Source organism: Pollicipes pollicipes, unplaced genomic scaffold (assembly GCF_011947565.3).
Source record: "Pollicipes pollicipes isolate AB1234 unplaced genomic scaffold, Ppol_2.1 Scaffold_1693;HRSCAF=1982_pilon_pilon_pilon, whole genome shotgun sequence".
In the NCBI taxonomy this organism is placed as follows: Eukaryota; Metazoa; Arthropoda; class Thecostraca; order Pollicipedomorpha; family Pollicipedidae; genus Pollicipes; species Pollicipes pollicipes.
In genome coordinates, this window is record NW_023595978.1 from 150392 (window position 1) to 164641 (window position 14250).

Genomic DNA, 14250 nt, shown 5'->3' on the forward strand with positions numbered 1-14250 from the left:
GCGCGCCGGAAACTCTTTTGATTCGAAAAAGCCCGGCTGAATATTCCGACTAGACGCTTGACTCGGCCTCGGCCTCATCTTGCGGTATCCAAAAACTTTGCGTAATGCAGCGGCACGGAGAGAGCGTCACCCGAGGAGAAGCGAGGGCGCGTAGTCAGAATGGCGGCGCCGATGCTCCCTCCCCCAGTGCGCAGCAGACGTCCGCAAGCCAGTCCAACGCACGTTCTGGCGTCGCCAGGCCGCTGCTGTCCATTATTACTGTATCGTTCTTATGGACTGCTGAGCTTCAAATACGACGTTGGCGGAGGTTCGGAAGTCCAGAATAGTTTAAAAACCAACCAAACGTGCGCCCGTAGATGTGAAAACCGTTCGGAAACCATTCGGACAGACGTCCAGGGCCTCTCACCGGGCGTCCAGGGCCATATCGACGGGTGACTGAGGTCACCCCAAGGGGCCACATTATCAAGTCCAACGACTGCTTGCTTGTCCGGTTGCCGGGCGTTCAGAGACATCGAGCCGGCCGTTAGCGCATGCAGCATGAGATATCTCCGCAACATTTCAACGCATTTCGATATCCCAAGCGTCCGATCCAGGTATTGCCTTAGCGGACTGCCCCCCCCCCCCCCTCCAACAATGCCCCGGCCGTGCCGCTGAGCGGCGTGAGTCAAACTTCCAACGTAATTGGCGGGAATCGAACCTCGCCTAAACTTTAAATTGGCGCCTATGGATGCTGCGTAGACAGCATCGACGTCCAATCCCAATGTGCTCCCTAACCACACTGAAGAAGTTTGACGTCTGCTGGGCAGACAGCAAATGAGACAAGAGGGACAGTGCACTGAGAGCAGAGGGATCAGCGGCTTGCGAGCGGTCCGTGCGCAGACAAACGGAGCCGAAGCCCGAGGTGGGGGTCTCGGACCCAGGGTCTGAAGACGCGTCAGATATCGGCAGACAACCACGTACATGGTGTGTTGACAGAGAGGTCACTGTCCGCCACATATCCACCTGTACAGCTCCGCGCTGGAGCGTACAGCCGTCTACTTCGGCCCCGCCGTGAACAGCGCAACAGTCCGGTTCAGCTCCGTGATGGAGCATGCTAGTCTGGTTCAGCTCCGTGATGGAGCATGCTAGTCTGGTTCAGCCCTGTGACAGGCAGCACGCTAGTCTGGTTCAGCCCCGTGACAGGCAGCATGCACGTCTGGTTCAGTTCGGCGGGGTTCCACATGCACGTTCGGTTTAGTTCGGCGGAGTTCCGCACGCACGTCTGGTTTAGTTCCGCGTGGTTCAGCGGAGATGTCTGGTTTAGTTCGGCAGGGTTCAGCATGCACGTTTGGTTTACGCGGGCACGGTTCAGCACACACATCTCGTTTAGTTCGGCGTGGTTCAGCGCACACGTCTGGTTTGGTTCGGCGTGGTTCAGCATGCCGGCTGCTTCAGCTACGGACAGTGAAATGGTGGTCCGTATGCACAACGGACAGCATGCCAGTCCGGCTCAGAACCGCGGGGACAATATCGCGCCCGACTCAAAGCCGCGGCCCATCCTCTACATCCGCCACCAGATGACAAGTTCACTGAACTCAGCTTACAGCTGCCCGACAGCCGGCAAATAATGGGCCTTATCAGATGCCATTTCTCAGCTAGATGCCCATAAACACTGAAGGACTGCCCCGACTGAAACGAGCAACTGTTGAACGAAGGCCTGACGTCAGCAGTCTTTTTAATTCATTAGGGCTCATTAGATAGGCTGAATCCCATGATGTAACACCACGGTACTAAAATAACACTACAATCAAGCCAGTCAGACGACCCGTTCCCGGACCTCCAGTGCACACTTGCCCTAAGTGCGGAATGAGACTAGCGCCCATGAAAAGTCCTAGCACAAACACTGAAAGACCGAACCCGGGGGATCGGCTTGGAGCTCGCAAAAGGCCACAGTACTGTACTGCCCCACTAGCCGACTTATTTGCTGCGTTCTCCTGCGGCGCCACAAATCGGTAGTTAGGGACGTGGTTTCCTATTCGTTCTTTTTATCTCCATCACGAGGCGTTCACCATTCCCGACGTCCGTGTCACATTGTGTTGAAACTTAAGCAAACAGTGAGTATAGTGGCAGGGCAACAGAAGTTCCCCCAAATTTAACGGGTCCGAAATGCACTTCGTTCCAGTCAACGATCATACGGTAATGCCACATTTTCAGAAAGTTGGGGCTCAGCTCCTCTTCCTATTCTCGCGTCCCGCATGGTTGCCAATGCTCCTTTACGAAGCATTACGCATCGCACACTTCATACGAGAAAGGTTCTACAATGTTATGAACCACGATGCATCCATCACGCCTCGGATCACTGGAAAATTTCGCAGCGATACTTAAAATCGACACTTCATCAATATCTGTACCACGCACCTCAACAAATTATACCCTCCATGGACCCAAGCACATCGGGTCAGCGAAACCCAGCGGGCCCAAGCCATCCCGCTGGAGCATGTGAACAGGTCCATGGCTGCCGGGTTTCCTTGATGATATGTACTGAAAGCCATCCGATGGCTTGGTTTTGGCCGAGTCCTGGCAGTGGCGGCGGCAGGCGCTCTGGACACCTCAGCCGATATATGGATCCACCGCGTCTGACGTGCAGCTGCAGCCGCTCGCCGCCGATAGGAGATCGCCACACTCCGAGCTCTTCATCACACTAAACACATCCGACGGCCCGATGGGCTCCTCAAGTGGACACGAAATACGGACCATCCGGACGGCGCCACCCAGATGGAAGGGACGGAGGCGCGGCCCAGTTTCGACGTGAGGCTCGGCGGATCTGCCACTCTCCTGTTGGGCCATTTCTTTATACATTGCATCGGCGGGCCCCTGAGTCCCATACAGCCTCGGCCGTATCGACGGAGCTTATGCAGAGTAGGATCCCGAAGTGGGCAACGCTTGGGCGGCCGCATCCTACTCCGCCGCACCCCCACGCCGGGCCGGCGCGGACAGACCGGTCCGACACAGGGCCGCACGCTGATGCATAGATCCATGAACAGAGTATGTGACGGCTCCAACAGAATGCTGGACAGGGCACGTGACAGCTCCAAGGCAGTCCCAGACGGAGCACGCGACAGCTCCAGTGCAGTCCCTGACAGAGCAGATGGCAGCTCCAACGCAGCCCCGGACAGAGCACATGGCGATACCGTCCCTGGCGTGTGTCCTAGCTCCTGTCCGACGGACGACGAAAACCAGCCTGAGCCGGCAGCACACCACGGAGACCAACCTGAGCCGGCGGCGGACCACGGAGACCAGCCTGAGCCGGTGGCAGACCACGGAGACCAGCCTGAGCCGGCGGCGGCCCGGGAGCCCTGACCACCGGCCGATTGGACCTCCCGCCAGTCGGTGACCTCTGACGGACCTCGGAGCGTCGCAGCCGCGTTAGTGAGCTGCGCTGCCAGGCGGCTTTCGTGTCCACCTCCGGGTCGAGACCATAATAAGAAGCCGCGGGTCGGGGCGCCGCCGCGGAGCGCCGTCGGCCGCGCGGCGTCGTCAGTCGCTTTCGGCGAGGCGTGGGATGGTATTACTCACGTCACGTCGGTGGTGAACTGTGTCCAATGCAGGAGCCCTTAGTGAAGGGTGGTCCTCACGCCTCCGTGAGACGTGTCAGCGACGGCTGCGTTTTTTGGATAGATTTGGTCAAGCACGCTTTGAAGAGAGCGCTTTTTACCAGAAGATGATATGTTCCAGAAAACATTCTATCAGTTCGGTAAAAGACAGGTTTCGTTCACTTAGAGTCAAGATTCAAGGGCCATCTTTTCAATAACAGCAAACTCAGCCAGGCGCTCCAAGAAAGTAAATACAACTCAAGAGTAAAATAAACTAACATCGCCGTAGTTTGCAACGGGAGCAACATTGCAGCAGTCATGCAATGGCTGCGCTGTGACGAGCTCGCTGGGCCCGAGCCGGCGCGGAGCTCGCTGTGGAGGACCGGGCGTCATCCGGGTGCCGTCCCACGCAGCTCGGCCCGCCGCCCGGCAACGTCGCAATCCACACCGCCGCGCATCGCTCCAGCCAAATCGAACGGCCGCGGTCGTAAGTTAGCCCACTCGGAATTGGAGCTGTCGACAACTTGAACGCCGCTCTACGGTATAGAAACTGTTGACGGATGCGGAAGGCCCAGACGGGTCCTGATAAATTGGTGACTTAGAATGGGCGGGGAAGCGGAAGGAGAATAGGGAGTTCTGCTAATATGGACACTGGGGGTAAATGCAGGCAATACGGAGTGCATTAGAAGCAAAGATGACGCGACAGCATCGGAAAGGTAGCCTCGTGAAACGAGGGACGGGGAACTCAGTGAGCACGAACGCTTAAAAAACGATTCCGATATAAGCCTGAGCTGAGCGCCTGACGACTCCAGCAGACTGCGTGCCTGGTGCGCCTGCTACCGACTCTTTCGAAAGCCAATACCGCATTTGCGGCAGCCTCATCGACCACGCCGACGTGACCATCTAGCTGGCACAGCTGTCAGGTCAGTCGGGTCGGGAGCTGGCAATGCTGGCACCGGGTCCATTCCGTCACACACATACACACACACACAGCCCAGCAGCCGGGTGTGGGTACCCGTGTCCGGTGCCAGCCCAGTAGCCGGGCGTGTGTACCCGTATCCACTGTCAGCCCAGTAGTCGTGCGTGCGTGCGTGCGTGCGTGCGTGCGTGCGTGCGTGCGTGTGTGTGAGTGTGCGTGTGCGTGGTGCCGGTGCTATGTCCGAGCCAGCCGCCGGCCGGGCGGCGCAGGCGGCGGAACTCACGCGGAGCTGGACTTCTCGCCCCGTCGCTTGCAGATCATGCGGGCGCGGTTGAGGTGGCTGACGGTGATGATGGACGGGTTGACACGACACGCCTCGCCGTCCACCTGCATGGGGATCGTCTTGGCCGTGGTGATGACCGCCTTCTGGCAGCGGCCCAGGCTGGTGCCGTGGCCACCCGCGTGCAGCAGCGGCTGCCGGCAGGCATGGACGTCAACCCCGGTGCTGCACGCGAGGAGGTCGTCAATAACTGTGCTGAGGCGAGGAGGTCGCCAATAACTGTACTGACGTCAGGAGGTCGCCAATAACTGTGCTGAGGCACGCCCAACGGACAGACACGTGCAACACACGTAAGCCACCACCGGTGGCGCGGCATCGGACAGCATACACAGCGGAGGTCGTCAGTACCGGCAGCACAGCCTCCAGATAAGGAGACCCGCACCACAAGCACCGAAGCCTCACGCCAACACACAAACGGCGGCCGGCGCCAGTGGTGCTGGAGGCGGCGTCTCTTCCGTTCCATCGGCGCGTCTCCCCCCCCCCCTCCTCCCTCCCCCTGCCCTCAGGGCCCACGAGACGCCAGCATTGATGCGGATGCGGCGCAAACGCCGCCACCATTCGCGCCGCCGCCGTCACGGACGGCAGCTGAGCCCCGGCATAACAGAATGACGAACAGCGCGATTTGGCGCACAGCCGGCAAATCCGGCTGGGCCGTACGGCGGCCATGCGCACCGCCGTCCCTTCCTCCCAAACTGCCGCGATATTACCCAGGAGGCTGTGCTGTCGTATTTCATGGTCGGCCATGCCTGCAATAACCTGATGATGACCGATGACACGTGGTGTTTCCATCATCCCGCCGGGAATGACAGCGGTGCTACGGAGATATAAGGCGGTACACACGCGTCACACGGGAGGAGGGCCTGCTCGTATGCCGCTAAGCGATGTGACGAACCAGCGGATGCATTAACGCGACGGGACATCAAAGCGGTCGGGGATCCGTGGGGATTCGGTGCATCCACGCTTACACGCCGAACGGAAACAAGCCGGCGGAGGGGAATATATCGCGGCGATGCGGTTTAGTCCAATAGGCGGAGACCACCGAGCCAGCCACTAGACAACGACAGCTAGCGATCGACAATAATCCGTTTGAATGTCATTGGTACGGTTGATACAAAATAAGTCAAAACGCCGATAATAGCAACTGTTCTATCGGGAAAACTTAGCAAGCCGCCACCATTTCTCCCGCGGATATTTTCGACAATGGAATTGCAAAATGAACTCAGCAATGCAATGGCCAGCCTAGCAGTGTGGTCACGACACCCCGAGAATGGTATCGGTGGCGGTCAACGCACACACCAGCCAGAGATAGAGACTCTACCGGAGCGGGTTTAAGCATCAAAAGTGAGACCGACAATCTTTGGCTCGAGTGGAGCAGCATAGCAGGCGGCGAGAGCCCTCCGAGGGATGTTGGCTCGAGCTGTGCAGCGCAGCAGGCGGTAAAAGCAGCTGACAGTGTCCACGGCTACCGGGCAGGGACCAATCCCATTTTGTCTGCACACGCTTCTGCTGGCCAGTGCAGGTGGTCCCGAATCAGCCCGGGCGGCGCGGCACAGCCACGCTGGCTGACCGGCGCCTGGCCGTCCTGGCCACCTGCCGGACACGTCCTCCTCGCTCCAAGCCGCAGCGCTATCCGCAGGCGACGCCACGGTAAATTCGACGTCCAGCGAGCTCGTCAGTCCGTGCCGGGACGCTCCGCCGGCCGCGCGGGGCGCGGATGGGCGCACCGGCGCCGCTCCGGTGACATCGACGGCAGCGCCTGCGCGGCGCTCGTCGGGGCTCCCCGGCGATCTCGGTCTCGGCTCGACCAGCGAGGGCCGGCGACGCCGTACGACGCGCTGGGCGCCAGCGGCCCGTCCCGAGTCGTCCGTGAGACCGGACGGATTGGTGGACGGCAGGTCCGATCGGCCGATCCGAACTGGGAGGAGCGCGGTGGCCCGGATTCTCTGACGTATGGCGGCGTGGGCAGGACCCCAGCGCCAGACTGACGCGTGTCTTGTAAATTCTCTGCCCGGCTCGATCCCACGCGAGCGACCGCCCGCCCCTCCCAGCTGACGCACCGCTGCAACGTGTGCCGCGCAGGGGAACGAGATTACTCTGCCTCAGCAGTCGACCACTCACGCATGAGACCGTCTGTGGACTCCACGACGTTTGCTGACTTGGACCGAAGTCTGGCCACCGCATCCCCGAACGCAGCGAGACAAGTGAGCGAGACACAGCGGCATGTAGTGACAGCGCTCCTCCTCCCAGACGCATAGTCAGCTGGATGGGACCCCATTGTAAACTTAAGCAATACCCCAACATCTGGAACTGTTTCAGAAAACCGGATCGCCAAATGAATGGGGTATTTTTACGAGACAATTTCTCAGGCCAACTGGCCATTACTGGTCGACAGGCACAGCCACCGACGCCGTTCGCAGCAGGAATCCCCTAGCAGTATACGCAGGGGCGATAAGGCGCGAATGACAGGCTTATTTATAGTGCCGGCAGCCAACCGAACCACCGTCGCAGCAGCGGACGGTACCAAGGGCACATTTCAGAGCGCATGTCACGCGCTGTTTTACACAAAACATAAAAGAAGCATTTTACCACGCTGCTTTACTAGGCGCCTTTCACACTTTCCGTTATCTAAATCAACCCACCAATCAACCATGTCTCTCAGGCCAAAGCTCGTAAAGAGCATGGGTCGCCATAGCTACCAGGCTATGGCGGCCAACATAAGTAACTGAACCTGCACAGTACGCAACTGAAAACGATATCAATTTCAACGTGCGACATTAAGCAATGCGATTTCGTCCAGCCGATTGCGGGGCGACGGTGTACAAACGAGTGCTACACATGGATACACTATTATCGACAAGTAGCAAGCCATGGGAATGATCCAAAGGGATCAATGCGGAACAGTCACCTGACATCTAATAGGTCATAATCACAAACAAATCAATAAAGTTCACAACCCTGGGACCAGGAGCTGTTGTTGCTTTGAACGGAGGGACCTTCGGCGCCCATAGATTTCAGTCTGGCGTTCCCTCGTTCAACACAGGGCACGATAATATCATTTTGCGGCTGACAACCGCAAGACAATCCTGTTATTCCTCCGCCTGAGTGGTAAAATCTAGCACTAATAGTGCGCTTTCCATCCGTGTCTATTCAAAATAACAACGGTGGCAGCCCGCAAAGATTTTCCTCTTAAAAAAGCAGGCGCACCAGACGTGTGCGGCTAACACCACGAACGCCGTACCCGGTCTTTGTTGTGCGGTTGGGCATCCAATGAATAAAGGAGCATAAATGAGAAAGGAAAACAATATGCCATCATTGTCGAAGAAGACGACACGTTCCTTGGCAAGACGGCCTTCGTTTTGTCAAGGTGGTTTACCAATGAACTGTTGTTGAAGTTTCACCAAATATATAAATGTCTATGTAAAACATGTCCGTGGTCTGCCATCCCTAACTCACCGGAACTTATTACTAGTTTTATTTCACTTACTTACCGTACATCATTACTAGTTTTATTTTCAGGTGTGAAAAAGTGGCAGGCCTTTCTTGTCAGGGTAGCAGCATTTATCAGGTTTGGGTCGCGGATGACATTCCAAAAACTGTGTCCGGCTTGGCCGCGAGTCGAACTTCAAACCCGACACGTACCTCTCAGTCTGCCCATCTGTGCATTTGTGTTGTCTTACGTGACTGGAACACTTGCCGTAGTCATTAAGTGCTTCGCAAAAGTCGGAGGAAGCGCGAAAGTACAAACAGAATCAAACCTGGAGGATCGAAGGTGATTCCCAGTGGCCCAGTGGTCACCATGGTAACCATGGCAACAGTGGTCACCATGGTCACCTGGTAACTATCAGAACATGAATTTCAGTTAATACGTAAATTGTCAAATGCGAGTATTTCCGTTGAACTTCATCAAAGTGATCGAAATCAGCGAGCGTGTACACATGGTGACCATTTAAATATGCAATTAACATCAAAAGCTCTCGAAGAGTCTCGAATTAGTCAAGCTAAATCAACAACTTTTGGAATCACGTTAGATTCAAGAAGCAAAGCCAACGACAGCAACTTTGACACATGATGACTTTTCCACTGCTTGAAGTAGAAGTTCCCATCAATTAAAACGACTGTTTACGCAGGGCGAACATGGATGACGTGCGTAAGGGCACGTCAAATCAGTCAATTAGAGAGCACTGCGTCAGCTGCACAGATAAATGAAAACTCGTGTCTAAAGTGGAGCCAGATGCAGCGTGGGCGGTCGCTGGGTCCTTCATGTATCAACTTGCCGCCGGGGGGTGACAAGAAATATGACTGATTGAACCTTGGTGGGTGAAATACGACTAGGCTGACCTCGGTCGGGTGAAATATGACTTGTCTGATCTCGGCAGGTGAAATATGATTAGTCTGATCTTAGAGGGTGAAATGTGACTAGTTTGACCTGGGCCGGGGAAATATGACTAGTCTGACCTCGATCGGGTGAAATATGGCTATTCTGGCCTCAGTCGGGTAAAATGGTCCTGGCCAGTTCTGAGGACCGGACTCCAGCAAACAAGTACCATCCAAAGCGATCAAAGCGGTTCACTTTGTCCCCGGCTGGTCTACCGTCACCTAGATGGGCAAGATAGAATACCTGACACAGTTCCCTGCACCTTCAGCGATCCTTGATCCGATAGTTCGACTGGTAACGGGGCGGACCTCTCGGAGAGCCATCTCTACACCATCTCGACGCGCCACCATCCGGCAGCTACATATCCCCGATAGCCGAGCCGATCTGCCCAACACCGTACCGCGTCCGAGATGATTCATTTGACGACCGCTTTACGGCGTCCTCATCCCGCGGCGCGGCGAAAAGCGCTCTCCAAACGGCATCGGCGGTCCCCCTCATTTCAGCCGCCGCGGCGCGTGCCAGAGTGGCGAAAGCCCCGCCATCGTCCACACATATTTCATGACCAATCACCGGCGACGATGCGCAGCTCCAGCCACGCCGCCCCGACCTGGGCGCCCCGGGCGCGGTGCGGCGGCCGCGGCGGCTGCGACCGACGGCGCTCTCGCCTGATACCGTGCGCCGGCCGCGGCGCCGGTCGAGCTGGCCGGGGCGCCATCGCGAGCAGCGCGAAGCGCGGCCGGCGCCGCGCACCACCGGGCGGCGCACGGGCCATTGGGCGCGCTCGGAGGTTCGTCACCAGCGGCGCGCCGGACAGGCCGAGCCGCAGCCTGGACGAGGCGGATCGTGCCGTCTCTGGCCGGAGGGTGGTGGGCGGCAGCCGCTGACGCCTGCTACTCCACTGGCTGACACTCAGTCTGATACGTTTCCAGCAAACTGGATATGGAATGCACCATTCGCTACCCACATGGGTTATCTACAATCATTCAAGCAACTGTGGATCCCGTGTGCTCCAGTCAATAAGCGAGTCTCACAAAACAGTCTCGAGATGTTTGGTACGACCAACCACGCCGTCCGGGCATTCTCATCAACTCTCTAAGCGAAGCATCGCGAAAATTGTACCGGGCAAACGTGGTACAATACTTTTCGCAATACCTTTTCCAACACTTTGCTTACAGGCCACCCTATAGAGCAAGCCAATCGCTGTAAGCTGGCCGTGCTAGGCGGCACTGGGAGGTCGCCAACCCACGGTGGCCGCGAGACCGCGGAGGCTGACCATGATCAAGGTCAACCGGCCTGGGGCGCGCCCAACCGACACGCCTTCAATCTAATAGGCGTCAGCGAACGGCACAGCCATGCGAAATTACCCGGATGAGGCAGGTTTGGGGTCGGTGCCGTTCACTGCCACCACTGATGGCACGTCCCTGTCCCAATGTGACGGTACCGTCCCAGATACGGGAACAACTCTACAGACACGCATAATGAAGTTTTACACCAACAGGGCCGCGTGGACTCTGCGGACTGCAAACGACGGCCATCTCCTTTTCAGCAACGGGAAATGGAGGGAACACGTTCGAGGGTATTAAATGTGTCGATCCATGGGTGTCGGACACGCAATGACCTGCGTGCGAGCCACTGACCAGCTGGTAGGTGGTGAGGCCGATCACCTCCATCTGACCGTCGGAAGTCGACTGGTCCCGGCCGGCCCACGGGTGCGTGCCGCCGCCGTAGCTGAAACACGGCGGACGGCACACGGTCACTGGACATCGCAACCTAAAGACGACCGACACCACACAGCCACTGGACATCGCAACCTAAACACGGCGGACGTCACACCGTCACTGGACATCGCAACCTAAACACGGCGGACACCACACAGCCACTGGACATCGCAACCTAAACACGGCGGACGTCACACAGCCACTGGACATCGCAACCTAAACACGGCGGACGCCACACCGCCACTGAACATCGCAACCTAAACACGGCGGACACCACACAGCCACTGGACATCGCAACCTAAAGACGACCGACACCACACGGTCACTGGACATCGCAACCTAAACACGGCGGACACCACACCGCCACTGGACATCGCAACCTAAACACGGCGGACGTCACACCGTCACTGGACATCGCAACCTAAACACGGCGGACGGCACACGGTCACTGGACATCGCAACCTAAACACGGCGGACACCACACAGCCACTGGACATCGCAACCTAAAGACGACCGACACCACACGGTCACTGGACATCGCAACCTAAACACGGCGGACACCACACCGCCACTGAACATCGCAACCTAAACACGGCGGACACCACACAGCCACTGGACATCGCAACCTAAAGACGACCGACACCACACGGTCACTGGACATCGCAACCTAAACACGGCGGACACCACACCGCCACTGGACATCGCAACCTAAACACGGCGGACGCCACACCGTCACTGGACATCGCAACCTAAACACGGCGGACGGCACACGGTCACTGGACATCGCAACCTAAAGACGACCGACACCACACAGCCACTGGACATCGCAACCTAAAGACGACCGACACCACACCGTCACTGAACATCGCAACCTAAACACGGCGGACACCACACCGCCACTGGACATCGCAACCTAAAGACGACCGACACCACACGGTCACTGGACATCGCAACCTAAACACGGCGGACGTCACACCGTCACTGGACATCGCAACCTAAACACGGCGGACACCACACCGCCACTGAACATCGCAACCTAAAGACGACCGACACCACACCGCCACTGGACATCGCAACCTAAACACGGCGGACACCACACCGCCACTGGACATCGCAACCTAAACACGGCGGACACCCACACCGCCACTGGACATCGCAACCTAAACACGGCGGACACCACACCGCCACTGGACATCGCAACCTAAACACGGCGGACGTCACACCGTCACTGGACATCGCAACCTAAAGACGACGGACACCACACAGCCACTGGACATCGCAACCTAAACACGGCGGACGTCACACCGTCACTGGACATCGCAACCTAAAGACGACGGACACCACACAGCCACTGGACATCGCAACCTAAACACGGCGGACACCACACCGCCACTGGACATCGCAACCTAAACACGGCGGACACCACACCGCCACTGGACATCGCAACCTAAACACGGCGGACACCACACCGCCACTGGACATCGCAACCTAAACACGGCGGACACCACACCGTCACTGGACATCGCAACCTAAACACGGCGGACGCCACACAGCCACTGAACATCGCAACCTAAACACGGCGGACGCCACACCGTCACTGAACATCGCAACCTAAACACGGCGGACGGCACACCGTCACTGGACATCGCAACCTAAACACGGCGGACGGCACACCGTCACTGGACATCGCAACCTAAACACGGCGGACGCCACACAGCCACTGAACATCGCTACCTAAACACGGCGGACGGCACACCGTCACTGGACATCGCAACCTAAACACGGCGGACGCCACACAGCCACTGAACATCGCAACCTAAACACGGCGGACGGCACACAGCCACTGAACATCGCAACCTAAACACGGCGGACGTCACACCGTCACTGGACATCGCAACCTAAACACGACGGACACCACACAGCCACTGAACATCGCAACCTAAACACGGCGGACGTCACACCGCCACTGAACATCGCAACCCAAACACGGCGGACGTCACACCGTCACTGGACATCGCAACCTAAACACGGCGGACGCCACACAGTCACTGGACATCGCAACCTAAACACGGCGGACGTCACACCGTCACTGGACATCGCAACCTAAACACGACAGGTGTCACACCGTCACTGGACGTTGCAACCTAGACGCGACAGTCGGCTGTCGCCGCCAGCTGACAATTGAACGCGGCAAATCCAATGTCACTGAAATACGTCAGCCTCACATCGCCACGCACATTAATGTACCCGCGCCATGAGAGGCATTTCCTTGTATACATCAGCATTGTGACTGAAACACAACGAGGTGCCTCATGTATTAAAAAGACCTTTACGTGAGGCCCGGTATATCCTTTTAACTATATTCCTGCCCAGGCAACTGGACCACATGACCCCACATAAAACACTACCGATTGCAAACACTGAAACTGCCCCTGCATCTTTTTCAAATCGCAATGTGTAAGCGCACGGGTCTGGAACTACTTAATTTCACTAATCCAGCCTTCTTCTCTCCCATCACTGACCTAAAAGCGATCACGAATAAAATGAACCATATGTAGCCACGTAACAGCAAATTGTAGCCTAAAAAGGGTGCAATTTATAGAAGTACCTTATCGATCTCGTTACAAACATTCACCAATGACGTCACAGCAGTAACCAGGCGAACCGGCCACCAACCCAGCCGCTGCCTATTCTCGGAGCATCCAAGAGCAGCACAGCCTTCCCAGCGGGCGCACCAGAATCCGCAGCCTTATGGGTAAGCACAAACGCTATTAATAACGGGCTTGATCTACAGATTTCTCGGCATAATTGCGCGCATCCTACCGGCTGTGTGAGCAGGTGCGACAGACTGGCCAAGACGCAGGGGAGGCGCCCCGATCCGGTCCGTGCTCGCTCGGCAACAGGTGAGAGGACGAGCCGGCGCCGACACACAGAGCCCCGCGCGAGGGGAAAGCCGTGGTGCAGATCACAGCACGGGGGCCGGCAACACATGAGAGGACGAGCCGGTGCCGACACACAGAGCCTCGCGCGAGGGGTAAGCCGTGATGCAGATCACAGCACGGGGGCCGGCAACACATGAGGGGACGAGCCGGCGCCGACACACAGAGCCCCGCGCGAGGGGTAAGCCGTGGTGAAGATCACAGAGAGGAGGCTGGCAACACATGGGAGGACGAGCCGGCGCCGACACGCAGAGCCCCGCGCACGGGGTAGGCCGTGGTGAAGATCACAGCACGGGGGTCAGTCCACCTGGCTGACAGCAGGCGGAGAAGACAGACGTTGTAGCTCACACCAGGTAGCAGTAAGCTCCGTGGCACTGCGTGGGAAGA

General features: G+C 57.5%; 1 protein-coding gene across 1 annotated transcript in view; it reads right to left on the reverse strand.

Moving 5' to 3' along the window:
- The window catches only part of LOC119095568 (eye-specific diacylglycerol kinase-like), a 76434-nt gene that overhangs the window by 5224 nt on the left and 56960 nt on the right, over positions 1 to 14250 (reverse strand). Inside the window, 2 exon segments of the mRNA XM_037218422.1 lie at positions 4775 to 4965; positions 10844 to 10934. Coding sequence (XP_037074317.1) covers positions 4775 to 4965; positions 10844 to 10934 — 282 coding nt within the window.